Source organism: Rhinoderma darwinii, chromosome 1 (assembly GCF_050947455.1).
Source record: "Rhinoderma darwinii isolate aRhiDar2 chromosome 1, aRhiDar2.hap1, whole genome shotgun sequence".
Lineage (NCBI taxonomy): Eukaryota > Metazoa > Chordata > Amphibia > Anura > Rhinodermatidae > Rhinoderma > Rhinoderma darwinii.
This window is the reverse complement of record NC_134687.1, coordinates 604,195,589-604,210,679: the sequence shown is the minus strand read 5'-3', so window position 1 is coordinate 604,210,679 and position 15,091 is coordinate 604,195,589. Positions and strand designations below refer to the sequence as shown.

At 42.2% G+C, this 15,091-nt stretch overlaps 1 protein-coding gene across 2 annotated transcripts in view; it reads left to right on the top strand.

Moving 5' to 3' along the window:
• SMAD2 (SMAD family member 2) overlaps nt 1-15,091 on the top strand; it is a 68,252-nt gene that overhangs the window by 20,250 nt on the left and 32,911 nt on the right. For both annotated transcript variants that reach the window (XM_075840862.1, XM_075840855.1), the window contains exon 2: nt 4,008-4,271. In XM_075840862.1, the coding sequence (XP_075696977.1) occupies nt 4,036-4,271 (236 nt within the window). In that variant the 5' untranslated portion in view covers nt 4,008-4,035. The remainder of the gene's footprint in view (nt 1-4,007; nt 4,272-15,091) is intronic.

Here is a 15,091-nt window from a genome sequence, read left to right as displayed (position 1 = left end):
AACTGATGACGCCTGATCACCGGTGGGAAGCTCCAGGGACAATGTAATAGGAGTTGGTTCACAGCGGCAGATTTTTTTGCAAGAGATTTGTAAAAATCCACGCACCTGCTGCAGAAACAACCACATTCAACTGAATAGAACAAATGTTCAGTTGCAGACGTTTCTGCAACAAATCTGTCGTGTCTGAACGTACTCTTAGGCCCCATGCACACGACCGTAAAATCGCCCGTAATTACAAACCGGAATTAGGGCCCATTCATTTCTATGGCCTACTGACACCTTCCCGTATGTCTACGGGAGGCTGTCCGTGCTGTAGAAACCAGCCGAAAAAAATAGGACGTCCTATTTTCTTATTTTGCGGACCGTGCTCCTATACTTTAGAATCCGCGCACGGCCCGTTAAAAACGGCCCGCTGCCGGCCATGCCCGTAATTACAGGCACGGTTGTGTGCATGGAGCCTTAGGCCTTATGCACTCTTCCGTTGGCTGTCGTATGGCCGCTAATGATGGATCCGTTGAACACGGACCACACACTGATGGCTTCCGTGTGCAGTCCGTTGTTGCAACGGACCAAATGAATGAAAAGGCAGAGACTGTTCCGTCAAAAAAGGACATGGGTAGGACCTGTCCTATTTTTGTCAGAGCCACCACAAGGTTCCGTTAAAACAACGGAAGTGTGCATGGCCCCATCGAAATGAATGTGTCAGGGTGCTATCCGTTAAAAAAATGGATAGCACCCTGAAGAAAATAACTGAGGTGGGCATGAGGCCTTAGGCCTTGTTCACACAGTGCAGATTTTGCATTTATTTTTTAAGCCAAAATTAGGAACGGAACCTAAAAATAAGAAATAGAACCCTTAGGCCTATTTCACACTGAGTTTTTTATTTTATTTTTTTGTCAAGCAGAAAAATATTCCTTGTGGAATTTTGACACTTTTTTTATTTTATTTTTATTTTTTTTCCCCCTTAAATGAGCGGTGAAAAACTGCCAAGGAGAAGAAACACCTCTACCTCCCATATTAAAATCGATGGAGGGAGTATTAAGGAGATTTTTTGCCGATTCCAACGCAATTTCCGTATTAAAATCAGTGCTGAAAAAAAAAATATATGCTCTACTGAATCCAACTCTGGTTTTGGCTTAAAAAAAATGCATGCAAAAAATGCGGCAAATCGGCACTGTGTGAATTTCCTCCGGCAATAATTTGATCGTTATTTGGAAGTCAAAACATGGCAGAGGTGAAAATCTTTCCATTATACTTTTTCTCTGTCGGTTCCGCTCCTGGTTTTGGCTTCCAAATACTGATGCAAAATCCTGACGTGTGAAAGTGGCCTCAGGCCAGGACCACACACCGTTTTGTTGCAGTTTTTGGCTCCGTTTTATTTAGCCAAACACCGGAGTGGCCACCACAGAATGGAGATGCATCAGTCTTTTCTTTACACATGTTCTTTCCTTTTAGATCCACTTCTGGCTTTGGGTCAAGAAACTGCACCAAAACTGTGTGTGTGATTTTTACCCTTAGTTCACTTCTACGTCGGTCTTTCTGTTGTTCTTCTCCGTCCGGTTCGGAACAACGAAAATACCAGAAGCGCTACTTCCGTTATACGACGGATACCATCGGCACACAACGGTTCTCCATTAAGGGGGTTCTGACTAGTGCACCCCCCATATTGCATCTATAGGCTCTATTAGAGTCCTATACACAGAATTGTCCATTGCATTGTATTCCCCTGTAATGACGGACTACAAATATAAGTGCAGATCCACTACGGTTGCCGCTGAAATACATATACAAATCTACGAGGTCGCGGCTTCCCTCAGATGGCACGAGCCCTTCTGTTTTTTTTCTGTGGTTTAGACACCTTTAACTGGAAATTTCACCATGTTCCATTTCTCTGCGGCGTTGTACTTCCCCCACAAGAATGTGTTGTGTTCGGTATTTATATGTCATAGTGTAATAGAAATAACAGATTGACTCTCTTCCTGTATGAAGTGGAAGTCTTAAATGCGACTTGTTGGTACAATGGTGGAAAGATTTACATTTGTGACTATACCTCATAATTTTTTTTTTTTTAAGTTATAGGATCTTTGTTCTCTTTGTATTATTGTGCAAGTCCCAGCCGGATCTGGCAGGTGCTGACACCCCCACCGTCGCTGAAACTAAGCGGCAGAAGCGTTCAGCTAAGCACTTGGCACCTTTGGCTATGATCAGCGCTTGCTGTCAGGCTGAAGACGGTTTCTCATAGAACATCTATGAGAGCCGTCTTCAGCCTGACCGGAAGTGCGCGCTCAGTGCTTCTGCCCCTTTTTAAATCGGCGATGGTGGGGGTCTCGGCACCTGCACCCACCACCGTTTAAAGCTTTTAAAATGTCTTTGACATGTCAAAAGTTTGATGACAGTACAGTTATTCTTTTAAGGAAAAATCAGTGCGTGGTCTCTGACAAAGGCCGGTTTCACTTGAACCCCCTGAGTTTGCACTAAACTGAACTTCCATAGAGCCCCATGTTGATGTCAGTCTGATCTCTGACACCACATGCTGATGTGTCCTGATGGGGTGTTATCGCTTAGCGACATCTATTAAGCCTTCCTAATGTTCTACTTAAAGGGATTCTCCACTTTGACCTATTGTACCCCTATGAGTGAACTGTAGCTGATCGCCCAGGAACATAAAGTTATGCTATGCTTGTATCTTCCACATCTGTGTTCCTCATGCAGTGCACTGTCTCAGATGTATCTAACAGAGAGAAGCCAGTTTATACAGTCCTGTAGGCAAATGTTTCCCAGTGGCCCAGACTCTGGTATATACGGGTTTCATCCAGTTCTGTGCAGTATAGGTTTTGTTTGCAAGTGGAGAACTGGGAGTTGCAGAAGTGACTGGAGACGAAGCAATAGGATAAGATGGTTCTGTACCAGCAGGGCTCGCATGCTGTGAGTTGTAGTCTTCACTACCAGGATACTACAATGTTTAGGATATTTGTATTCCTTTCATTTGCATCGTGAGGGGTTTTTCCTAAAATAAACCCTCGTATCTCCATCACACATGCCATCATTCGTGGCTTTGGCAACTGTGTTCTTATGCAAAAAAGAAAATGTCGTTTATGGTGCGGAGCATTGCAATCGTGTAATAACTTTGCTCCTTGTTCTTTTCTATTAAAGAAGCACGATCATCTGCACTTGGTGACAGAAGTTTTAGTTGTCCATTACTGACTGAGCCACCATCAGCTCTTTGTTCTATATGGATAAGAGTAAGGCCCCATTATGGACCTGTTCATATCTATAGCCGACAGACACCTTCCCGTATATTTCCTGGAAAGACTAGCGAGCATTGTATGGACTCCTAGACATTCTATTGAGCCCGCACACTACTCCGAGGAAAGCCGATCAGAAACGAAGCGGCACAGCGCTCACTGACTGTTTCTGCCACTTCTTTTAGCGATTGGTGGGGGTCTCACTGCTTGGACCCCAACAGATCAAAACTTCTGACATGTCACTATCACGTGTCAAAAGTTTTTTTTAATAGTTTATTTACCCTTTAAAGGAGTTGTCTAGTTTATAAAACCATCTCTTGGTCAGAGTGGAGAGCGGTTACAAAGAGTGTCTATGGAGGACCTGTCCTGTATTACACAGACCACTCATTGATGTGAACGGACACTATGTAATACTTAAGTTCCCCTGTGGTGGTGCTGCAGGGAAATTGAACTTTTACTGCCAGGTATCCCCACAGATTACAGCTGATCGCTGGGGTCAAGGAACCCATCTAACAAGTCCAATGTGGAGAACCCCTTTAAATGAATGTCTGCTCCACTGTGAGAATTCCCTTTTATATGACCTTTGTGGGAAAATTGTAATGTATCCTGGGTAAAATTTTGAATTTGTAATCTATTTGCATAACCATAACTCTGTTACTTTCTGCTATGATTAGATATTAAATGCTGCTGGGGTCACTGGGTGGGTGTCACCTAAGTTTAAGAGCACCTCACAATTTCCGCTGTCTCTTTTTGTTTTTTTAGGTCAGGTTTGAGTGGAAACTGCACCATTATGTCCTCCATTTTGCCCTTTACACCTCCCGTTGTGAAACGTCTCCTCGGATGGAAGAAGTCAGCAAGTGGCACCACCGGAGCTGGTGGCGGGGAGCAGAACGGGCAGGAGGAGAAGTGGTGTGAAAAGGCAGTGAAGAGCTTAGTGAAAAAGCTGAAGAAGACCGGACAACTGGATGAACTCGAGAAGTCAATCACAACGCAGAACTGCAATACAAAATGTGTTACAATCCCAAGGTATACCTTCATATTGCCTTTTATTAATTTGCCTTTATTATGTGGGTGAACGGGCTAACATAGAATCTGTTTAACCCCTTGGCAAAGTGTGGCGCAGACCAGTTCTCCTAACTCGGTATTACATCACTAACTTTTGACATGGCGGATTTGAAAGGGTCTTGTGCTTTCCTTGCACATGTATGAGCTGTTTTGTGATTATGGCCAATTTAATCAAACTCCTGTAGGTTTTATGGCTTTCGATAACAGCTGGAAAATGTTTCTGCAGGATCTTGCGCAACTATATCCTACTACACGGAGGAAGATCATTTATTAGGAACTAGTGACATCACTGAACTCCTCAAGCTGGTGATGTCACTACGTCCTGGTGGGCTGCATAGTGCTTCTTTCAACATATTGGCTATAATTCTCAAGCTGCTGTGAACCTAGTTACTGTGTTCTCAAGTTTGAGTCACTTTACGGAATATATTAAGGAAATGACGGTTAATCCTTGTTTTATTATCAGAATCACTGCAATTAGTAGTGGGATGGTACGGGGACTTTCCTTCCCTCCAGGGGAGGACATACCATTGATGCAGCGGCACAGTAGGTAAGGGGGCTCACTGTTAACTAAAAACAGCCTTGCCCATTTGCATGTAAATGCCTGAGCTAAAGAACTGAATGGCTAACAACTACTGATATATTGTTAGAAAGATATAAGTCCCTAAGGGTGGTTTATGATGAGATGTTGGAAATTAGGGGGCCCATATACTGTTCTTGCACAGGGGGCCCTCCGCTTTCTGTGTCCCCCACTTCCCTCTGTCTAAGGACTTAAAGGGGTGTCCAACTTCTGACAACTGATGACCTGTCCACGGGATAGGTCCTCAGTATGTCATCGGTGTGGGTCCAACACCGGACTCACTTGAATTGAATAGGAGCAGAGCTGCAGTACTGCTGCTCGGCCGCTATTCCGTGGTCAGAGCGAACTGCTTCCAGGTTGTACGTCCGGTGCATTGAGGCACCGGACCAGCTGATCTGTTCGGAGCCCGGGAATCGGACCCCCGCAGATAATGTACTGGTGGATAGGTCATCTGTTGTCAGAAGCTGGAAACCCCCTTTAAAGGCTATGTATATCTTTTGCACTTTTTTTATTATGAAAAAAATGTAGGAAGGGTTTTTAAGCAACCTCTTAATTGTTTTTTATTTTAAAAAAAAAAGTTTACTTTTTGAGAACCAGCTTCTAAAAAAATGTTAAACATTATTATTTATTTTTTTTTGAACAAAAATGAATTTAAGTTGTTTAATATTCCATAATACGTGGTTTTATTTTGTAAAAAATAATAGTGTGCAAAGTTTTATATAGCTTTTAATTTTTCGCGTTTTTTTTTTTTTTGTTTTTTTTTTTTTGTTTTCTAATAATCCAATATTACAGAAAAATTCGGAGTATTTTTCTTCACACTATTGTAATCCACCCCCTTCACCTTTTTTGAATTCTCAATAGCTGTAATAGCCAAATACCAATCTCCATGTTTTGGTGGTCACTTTACTATAGTGAGCAGTACATGCCTTTGCTTATAGAATGATTTAGACACGGATAGTACTGCCTTCCTGTCTCAACCATAAATGATGTCGGCACAGATAGTACTGCATTCCTGTCTCCCCCATAAATGATGTCGGCACAGATGGTACTGTATTTCTGTCTGCACAGATAGTACTGCGTCCATGTCTCCCCTTTAAATGAGGACAGATAGTGCACAGATAGTACTGCATTCTTGTCTCCGCCTTAAATGGTGTCGGCACAGATAGTACTAGCTCCCTTATTTCGCTGTAAATGAGTGGATTATGAAAACAGAGAATTACATAGCAACCTATAACTGTTAATTAGTAAAATTATAAAGGAAATGTCTTTCTTTTAGGTATTGTTATTTAAGCACTTCCTTAATATACTCTGAAAAGTGGACAATACTCCTTAATATATTAAACAGAGTGATGATACTTTTTGCAGCGTTTACCTTTTTCTGTCTATAATTTGCCCCCACCAGGACATTTGCACCCGAGGAGTCCAAGTCACAGAGCGAGATACTCTACGATCACAGAAAACGAGTTGACCTATTTTGATAAGGGGTCGTTTATAAAGTATACTTTGGCTTTATTTCCTTGGTCAACACTTCAGTATAATTTCTGAACTGGCGGCATGCTATTTGTTCACCTTGTGCGGCATTCGGACTGGTCGTGCCCTGACAGCTCCCGCCGATTCAGAGCAGAATTGAACAATTTTATGGGGGAGTTTATTTGATTTTGTGTCATCCAGTTTGCTCTGCTCTCTGGGTCACTCCCTCTTGACAACTCTCAGGCCATTTCATATTATTTGTCTCTTGTGATCTTTCTATTGAACTTAGATAAAAAAGAGTTTCTGTTTGATCTTTTCCATGTAATTCCTTGATCATCTTTTATTACGGTGGCAGAAAATCTGACAAACCGCTGGGATCTTTCTCTGTTTCGTTGTGTACAATTACATTCCTTCCCACATACAACACCGCTGCATTCAGAATGCCTTTCTTAGAGGCTCTGTCCCCACATTATAAGCGCCCTATCTCCTACATAATGTGATAGATGCTGTAATGTAGGTAACAGCAGTGTTTTTTTATTTAGAAAAATTATCAATTTTCATCAAGTTATGATCTCGCAAGATCACGCTGTAAATGACAGCAAGCGTGATCTCGAGTAAGTGACACACATTAACGTTACCGAAGCGTCGGGAGTGTTTAATAGACATCGTCCTGGCTGGAGGCGATGTCTATTTACTCTCAAGACACTTCAGTAACGTTAACGTGGGGGTAAGTGACAGCACACGCTGTGCTGAGTACATGAATGGAGAGAAGTGTATGACGCTGATTGGTCACTGATTGGTCAGCCTCATACACTCCTCTGTACAACGCCCACTTGGTCAAAAGTAAAAACACGCCCAGTTGGGCATTAAGAAACTCCTTAACATAAAGCTAAAATAGGTCATAACTTGGTGAAAATTTATCGTTTTTCCAAATAAAAACCACTGCTGTAATTACATTACAGCACTGATCACATTATGTAGGAGATAGGGCACTTACAATCTGGTGACAGAGCCTCTTTAAAGAGGCTCTGTCACCAGATTTTGCAACCCCTATCTCCTATTGCAGCAGATCGGCGCTGCAATGTAGATTACAGTAACGTTTTTTGTTTTTTTTTTAAAAACAAGCATTTTTGGCCAAGTTATGAGCATTTTTATATTTATGCAAATGAGCCTTTCTAATGGACAACTGGGCGTGTTTACTTCTTTTACTAGCTGGGCGTTGTGAATGGGAGTGTATGATGCTGACGAATCAGCATCATCCACTTCTCTTCAGAACGCCCAGCTTCTGGCAGTGCACAGACACACAGCGTGTTCTCGAGAGATCACGCTGTGTCGTCACTCACAGGTCCTGCATCGTGTCGGACGAGCGAGGACACATCGGCACCAGAGGCTACAGTTGATTCTGCAGCAGCATCAGCGTTTGCAGGTAAGTAGCTACATCGACTTACCTGCAAACGCCGATGCTGCTGCAGAATCAACTGTAGCCTCTGGTGCCGATGTGTCCTCGCTCGTCCGACGCGATGCAGGACCTGGGGCAGGAAGTGAGTGACGTCACAGCGTGATCTCTCGAGAACACGCTGGGTTGTAACGAAGAGAAGTGGATGATGCTGATTCGTCAGCATCATACACTTATATTCACAACGCCCAGCTAGTAAAAGAAGTAAACACACCCAGATGTGTACACACAATACACGCCCAGTTGTACTTCAACTTTAAACACGCCCAGTTGTACTTTAGAAAGCCTCATTTGCATAAATATAAAAATGGTCATAACTTGGCCAAAAATTCTGATTTTAAAAAAAACAAACCAAAAAAACGTTACTCTTATCTACATTGCAGCGCCGATCTGCTGCAATAGGAGATAGGGGTTGCAAAATCTGGTGACAGAGCCTGTTTTTAAAGGGGTTTTTCAACATTGATGGGCTTTCTTTAGGATAGCAAAGTACAATGTTTGTTATCGTTAAGATAGGCCATCAATATGTGATCAGTGGGGGTCTGGCTGGAGCGCTGTGGTCTGTTCACTACAGCGCTGCTAAGTCTATGTAAGTGTGTCCGGAACTGCAGCTCAGACCTTTTCATTTGAATGAGGCTGAGCTGCTCCACATACATGAATGGTTCTGTGTTGGGTATTTTAGTGAAGGCGCTGCAGAGCTCCAGCTCTTTTCTACTAATCGGGTTGGGTCCTAGGTGTCTTAGAGGTGATAACCATTTATAATACTCCGCCTCATAGACCCTACTTGGGGAAGATGTGATGCAGAACTCGCTATAGTTGAACCCCATCCTAATTGCTGCCTATTGCGGCATGGTTTTCAAAAAGCATAGGATCCATAAGGTTCACTTCCCAAACGCTGATCTGTGTAGAGATGTTGGTGCACTGCAGAAACGATCAGCTCTTTGACTTCACAAGACCATGTTGGGAGAACTCCATGGGGTTCGCACATAGGTTATGTACATGTTAATGTGCAATATGCATTTAAAGGGTATTCCCAACTTAAATATTTATGGCATATCCATTGGACACAACCCCTGAGCAAAAGAACTTGGCTGTTTCGATAACTCCCACAGGAATGAATAGAGAAAGTTGTGCACATTCGTGTCCCCCCTCCATTTATAATCTGCCTGGATGCAGCGGCCACCTCAACAGTCTGGACAGAGGCTGGCTGAGGGACTTTCTGGAAATAGGTGCGGGCCCCAGGGCTGGGAACCCCATGTAACAGACATTTAGGGCATATCCCGTAAATGTTCCATACATGTTTTAGTTGGGAATACACCTTTAATGGATTTACCTATAAGCATACCAATTTTCATCAAGACATCAATATCTCATCTATAATGCGCCAACTCTCGGCAACGATGCCTGTGTTTGGATAACCATTCAGGGAGCCTACACACTATGGCGGCCGCATGTGGATGAAAACATATCCACATGCAGTGGCAAATGGACGTATGATTTTGCCAGTAATGCTGTGGTATTGCCAGCAAGATCGCTTGGCCATTGGCTCCCACGTGTGGGCGAGGTTTTGTTTGTATGCGGCCCCCGCAGCGTAGGAGGGTGCACTTAAAGCATAACTTGTTCCCTGTTATCAGCCATATTAGGCTGATAACAGCTGTTCTTCGATTGACTTGTGGGAAGTGTAGAAAACTCCCCAGGCCCTTAGGGTAAGTTCACAGAGTTTTTTTCACATGTTTTTTGACGTCGAAACCGAGTCGAAAAACGGCCGAAAATGCCTCCCATTGATTTCAATGGGAGGCGGAGGCGTTTTTTTCCCGCGAGCGGAAAAACCGTCTTGCTGGAAAAAGAAGCGACATGCCCTATCTTCGGGTGTTTACGTGTCTGACCTCTCATTGACATCAATGTGAGGCAGAGAAAGCGTATTTCGCGGCGTATTTTGCTCACGGCGCCCAATGGCCGCGGACGAAAATCGGCGTGCAGGCAGAGCAAAATATGCCTCAAAATTCCAGATTTTCTGCCTGCAAAAAACTGTGTGAACCCAGCCTAAGGGGCACTATTTCATCTGAGAGACATTTACACACGTTACTGTTCTTAATCTCCCTTGTTATACTAATCTGCATTTAGTGGTCTTTCACATGTGTTTTGGTCCCAGTGATGCCCTTGCTCAGCCTTATTCCACTGTGATCCTTCTATTCCATTATCTTTCTGTTAATTAAAAAAATATATAATTTAAGGTAAAATGACGTTTGCGTTCGTTCTGGTTTCTGATCTTTTGCGGAGTGTGTTCGTGGTGTATGCAGCAGCAGCATGATTATCTAGCTGTGGTGATAGTGGCTCTATACTATAGTCGCTTAATGTAAGCATATAATATATTGCAGGGCCGTGCGCAATGTCCACGTTTGCAGCTAGTCCTTTACCATGGCAGGCTGTTGGGCCGTTCTTAAGGCCCTTTTGAACTGGGCGATTATCGTGCAGACGAGCGTTCATATAACGCTCGTTGCCGATAATTGTCCTATGTAAACAGGGCAGCGATCAGCAGATGAACGAGCAAACTCTCGATCATCTGATCGCATCGTTTTAAAAAAAACTAAAAGATTATCGTTGTCGGCAGCGCGTCTCCTTGTGCAAACGGGGAGAGGCGCTGCCGACATGATGATGATGGATGAGGACAAGCGATCGGAGTAACAACCGCTTGTCCCCATCCATAGCTCCGTGTGACAGGAGCAAACGAGCGCCGATCAACGATGTCTCATTGATCGGTGTTCGCTGCATCGGCCTATTGTCGGCTGGTGTAAAAGGCCCTTTAGTATCGCAGTGATGAGCGCTCTCATGTATGCATGCTTTAGTTCATTTAAGTGTATTATTATTAGTATGTTTTTAGCATGCATGGTACCGCAGGCTGTTGCTTTGTCTATGTTCCCATCATATAGCAGTGGGGAGACCTGTATATGTCCTTTTATTGTGTATTTATTCTCAAGTTCTTTAAAATAAGTTTTTTGTTAGACCGTTTTTTTTCTTTACTGATCACATGTAGACACAACAAGCTCACAAAAGGGCTTGTTCACACGTCACATTTATTTTTCCTAGTACCAAGTGGAACCGCTCATACTCGCTGTAAAGAGGATGCAGTGCAGGAGCGACGCGACCCCTTAATTGTGCTGATTGTGGGGGTCCCAATGGCCATCAATCTTAAATTAATGTAAAAGCTATGTACAACTTTGAAATCCTTTCTGTGCTACTTTCTAAATATTTTTTTATTAAAAATGATTTGTACTTATATATATATATATATATATATATATATATATATATATATATATATATATATATATATGCAGCTGTTTGTATACTATATAGAGAGCTGCGGTATCTTGTTCTTAACTTAGACTTAGATTTAATTGATAAGTTGTATCTGACCCGCTGACACTGAACATGTCAGTCCCGCTGACCTGACCGATACAGGTCTCAGTGCTAGATACAGCTGCTCTGTATACAGTATACAAAGCAGCTGTATCTCAAAGTAAAAATTATTTTTAATAAAAAGGATTTAGAAAGGTGCACCAAACACACCGATAGACATTATATATTTTTTTTAAAAACACGATTTCAAAGGTGTACATAGCCTTTAATGTGTGTTTTTGGTTTTCAAGAACTGAATTCGTATGTAGCTGGCATCATCGCGGTTAGTTTTATCTATATGCGTCTCTTAGCAGCTTTGCACACTGGAGCTCTGCAGGTTTCAATCTTTCTTTGCATAGGTAACAGGATAATACGAGTGGTGAAGAACAATGTTCATATTACAAAAACTTTCTAGGTTTATCAAGAAGTGAAGAACAAAGTAACGTAGACTTTAAAGGCGTGGTCCAGTTTCTAAAAATTTAGGGATCGGCCGATGGGTCAGGGTTGCAGCCTTCTTCTCTCATTCACTACAACAGGAGAAGGCGGCCATCAATTTTTAGGGACTGCACAACCCCTTTAACCCCTTAGTGTCTAAGCCTGTTTTGGCCTTGTGGACACAGCCTATTTTTGCAAATCTGACGTGTCACTTTATGTGGTAATAACTCAAGAATGCTTTTGCCTATCCAAGCGATTCTGAGATTTTCTCGTGACATTTTGTACTTTATGATACTGAAATAATTTGGTTGTTAAATTGAATATTTATTTGTAAAAAACACCAAAATTTAGAGAATTTCCAAAAATCTGCCTTTTTTAAATGTATCTGCTTGTACAACAGATAGTAATACCACACAAAATAGTTACTAGTTACCATCCCCCATATGTCTACTTTATGTTTGCATAATTTTTTTGAACATTATTTTATTTTTCTGGGACGTTACAAGGCTTAGAACTTTAGCAGCAATTTCTCACATTTTCAAGAAAATTTCAAAAGGCTAATTTTCATGGACCAGTTCAGTTCTGAAGTGGTTTTGAGGGCCTTATATATTAGAAAGTCCCCATAAATCACCCCATTTTAAAAACTGCACCCCTCAAAGTATTCAAAACAGCATTCAGAAATTATTTTAACTCTTTAGGTGTTTCACAGGAAATAAAGCAAAATAGAGGTGAAATTTACAAATTTCCTTTTTTTTTTTTTTTTACGAAATTCATTTGTAATACATTTTGTCCTGTAACACAGAAGGTTTTACCAGAAAAACGCAACCTAATATTTATTGTCCAGATTCTGCAGTTTTTATAAATATCCCCCATGTGGTTCTAGTGTGGTAATGGACTGACGCACAGGCCTCAGAAGCAAAGGAGCACCTAGTGGATTTTTGGGCCTCTATTTTATTACAATATATTTTAGGCACCATGTCTGGTTTGAAGAGGTCTTGTGGTGCCAAAGCAGTGGAAACCCCCCAAAAGTGACCCCATTTTGGAAACTACACCCCTCAAGGAATTTTTGTAGGAGTATAGTTAGCATTTTGACCCCACTAGGGATGTCACGATACCAGAATTTGGACTTCGATACCGATACTTCGTTTAGTATTGCGATTTCGATACCAATTCGATACTTTGCCAACAGTAATAAAAAAATTAAAAAAAAGTTATATTTTCTGATGTGAGGCGCGAGGTGTGATGATGAATTTAACCTCCACGTGCCTCACATTAATAGTAATTAACCCCATCATGTTTCTCAGTCACTATGGGTTGATATGTAAGGTACATGATGGGGTTAATTACTATTAACCCCTTAATGACCAAGCTAGTTTGGACCTTAACCCTTTCATGTCGACAATCTGTATTTTCACGTCCTTTTCGCACATACCCTGTGCAGCCAGGGCGTGAATATACAGATCTCTGTTCCAGCCGGCATAGCGCTGTGAAAAGCGCTCGGACGCCGTCTGTGTCAGTGGCTCCCCAGCAACCTGTTCCCTGACAGCCGAACCGATTGGTTCGACTGCAGAGAATATGATCACCATCATTAACCGCTTCCTGACCGCTCACTGTAAATTCACGTCGGCGCTTGCTGGGCTCTGTGCAGCGCCGACGTGAATTCACAGTGGGTGTTAAAAGCGCGATCCTGGTGTCTGTGTAGTGCTGACACCCGGATCGCGGTGTTAACCCCTGCCTCTGGTCCCGGAGACATGACCGGGACCTGATTGGTTAAGGTCCCGATCATGTGATCGCAGGGAGTGTTTGTTGCTATAACAAACTTTCCCGGGGACCGATTGCGGGTGCTGCCGTCGGTTGCATGGCAAAACCGGAAGCCATACAACAGACCGGTCTGCCATTCACGGAAGCCTATGAGGACCAGCTGGAGTACATTTTGTTTTCCTGCACCAAGCCAGGTTTTCAGAGGCTCCTAGGTCTCAGAATGGTGGAAACCCCCACAAATGACCCCATTTAGAAAACTAGACCCCTTAAGGTATTTATCTAGGGGTATAGTAATTATTTTGACCCCACAGTTTTTTGCTATATTTAATACATAGGTGAATTAAAAGTATCAGTTTGAAGACCGATTTCTTTGTAAAGTGAACATGAAAATGAAGAATCACACCCCAAAATCTATCACCCTGTTTCTCCTGTGTTCAAAAATATGCCCATTGTGGCCCTAATGCGCTGCCTGGACACACGGCAGGACCCAAAAGGAATAGAGTACTTGGTAGCTTTCAGGGCACCAATTTTGCTTGAAAATGTTTTAGGCCCCAATGTACATTTGGAAAGGCTTTGAACTGATAGAATGATAGAAACCCCCAAGATATGACCCATTCTTAAAACGACACACCTTAAGCTATTCAGGAGTGTAGTGATCATGCTGACCACTATGTTCTCATAAAGGAGGCAAGTCCTGAAAAATGCATTTGCCTGTTTGACTATGTCTTGCTAACAAAGCAATTGTCCCACATTTGTGTCATTCTGATGCCGTTGTGAACAGCATTCTAGTCTGATATATAATAAATTATAGTGGGAAAAATCAACTGTTCTGGAGTGAAAGGCCATATATTTATTTAAAAAAAATGGAGGAAAACGTATCCAACTATGTGGCAAACTGGAGTTTGTTCACGAGATAAAAAACACCTGTAGGGCTATGATGACATCTTATTTTTTATAGTGACTGGTCATACAACGTCTCTTTAGCCTCATCAATCCCTATATAAGGGACGAACGTACCAAGCGGCGAGGTACACCATAACAGACCCCTGCCCGGCAAGGTAGGAACCGCTATGCGTACAACAACCAATCACCTAAAGAATATATAAAGGGACAGTGTCCAAAACCATCTATAGGAACAGTAAGGGATCACTAGTCCCCAAAATAATGTCAGTATTGCCAGAAGTATTGTCTGGTGTAAGAGATCCAGTAAAAACCCGAATAAAACTGTAGTAAAGCCCATGGTGTATTGATATGGAACAGCTCGATTATTAGAGATCCTCCACATACAAAAAATATGCCCATTTCACGAAACAGTAAAACAAATTGAGCATCGTGCGGCAGACCATAGACATTACAGGTCATCTTACATTTTGAAAAAAAAAAAAGATATGCCATTTGAGTGACAACATAGGGTCACATTTTGAAAGCTATAACCCTTATGCTTTTTATCTAGGTGTGTAGTGAGTATTTAGACCCTACAAATATTGAGGCCTTAATATTTAGCGTGCCTTGTCTCCTGTGCTTCAAGATATTCATCTAGGGGTATAATGGAAATTTTTAGTTCTATTTAGTGGTTTTACTGGGATGTCAGGATTGCACATCAGAACTCAGAATTGAAGGAGTGCCAGGAGGTTTTTAGGGCCCACTTTTTACTCGTAAGATTTTATGCAACACGGGTGCCACAAC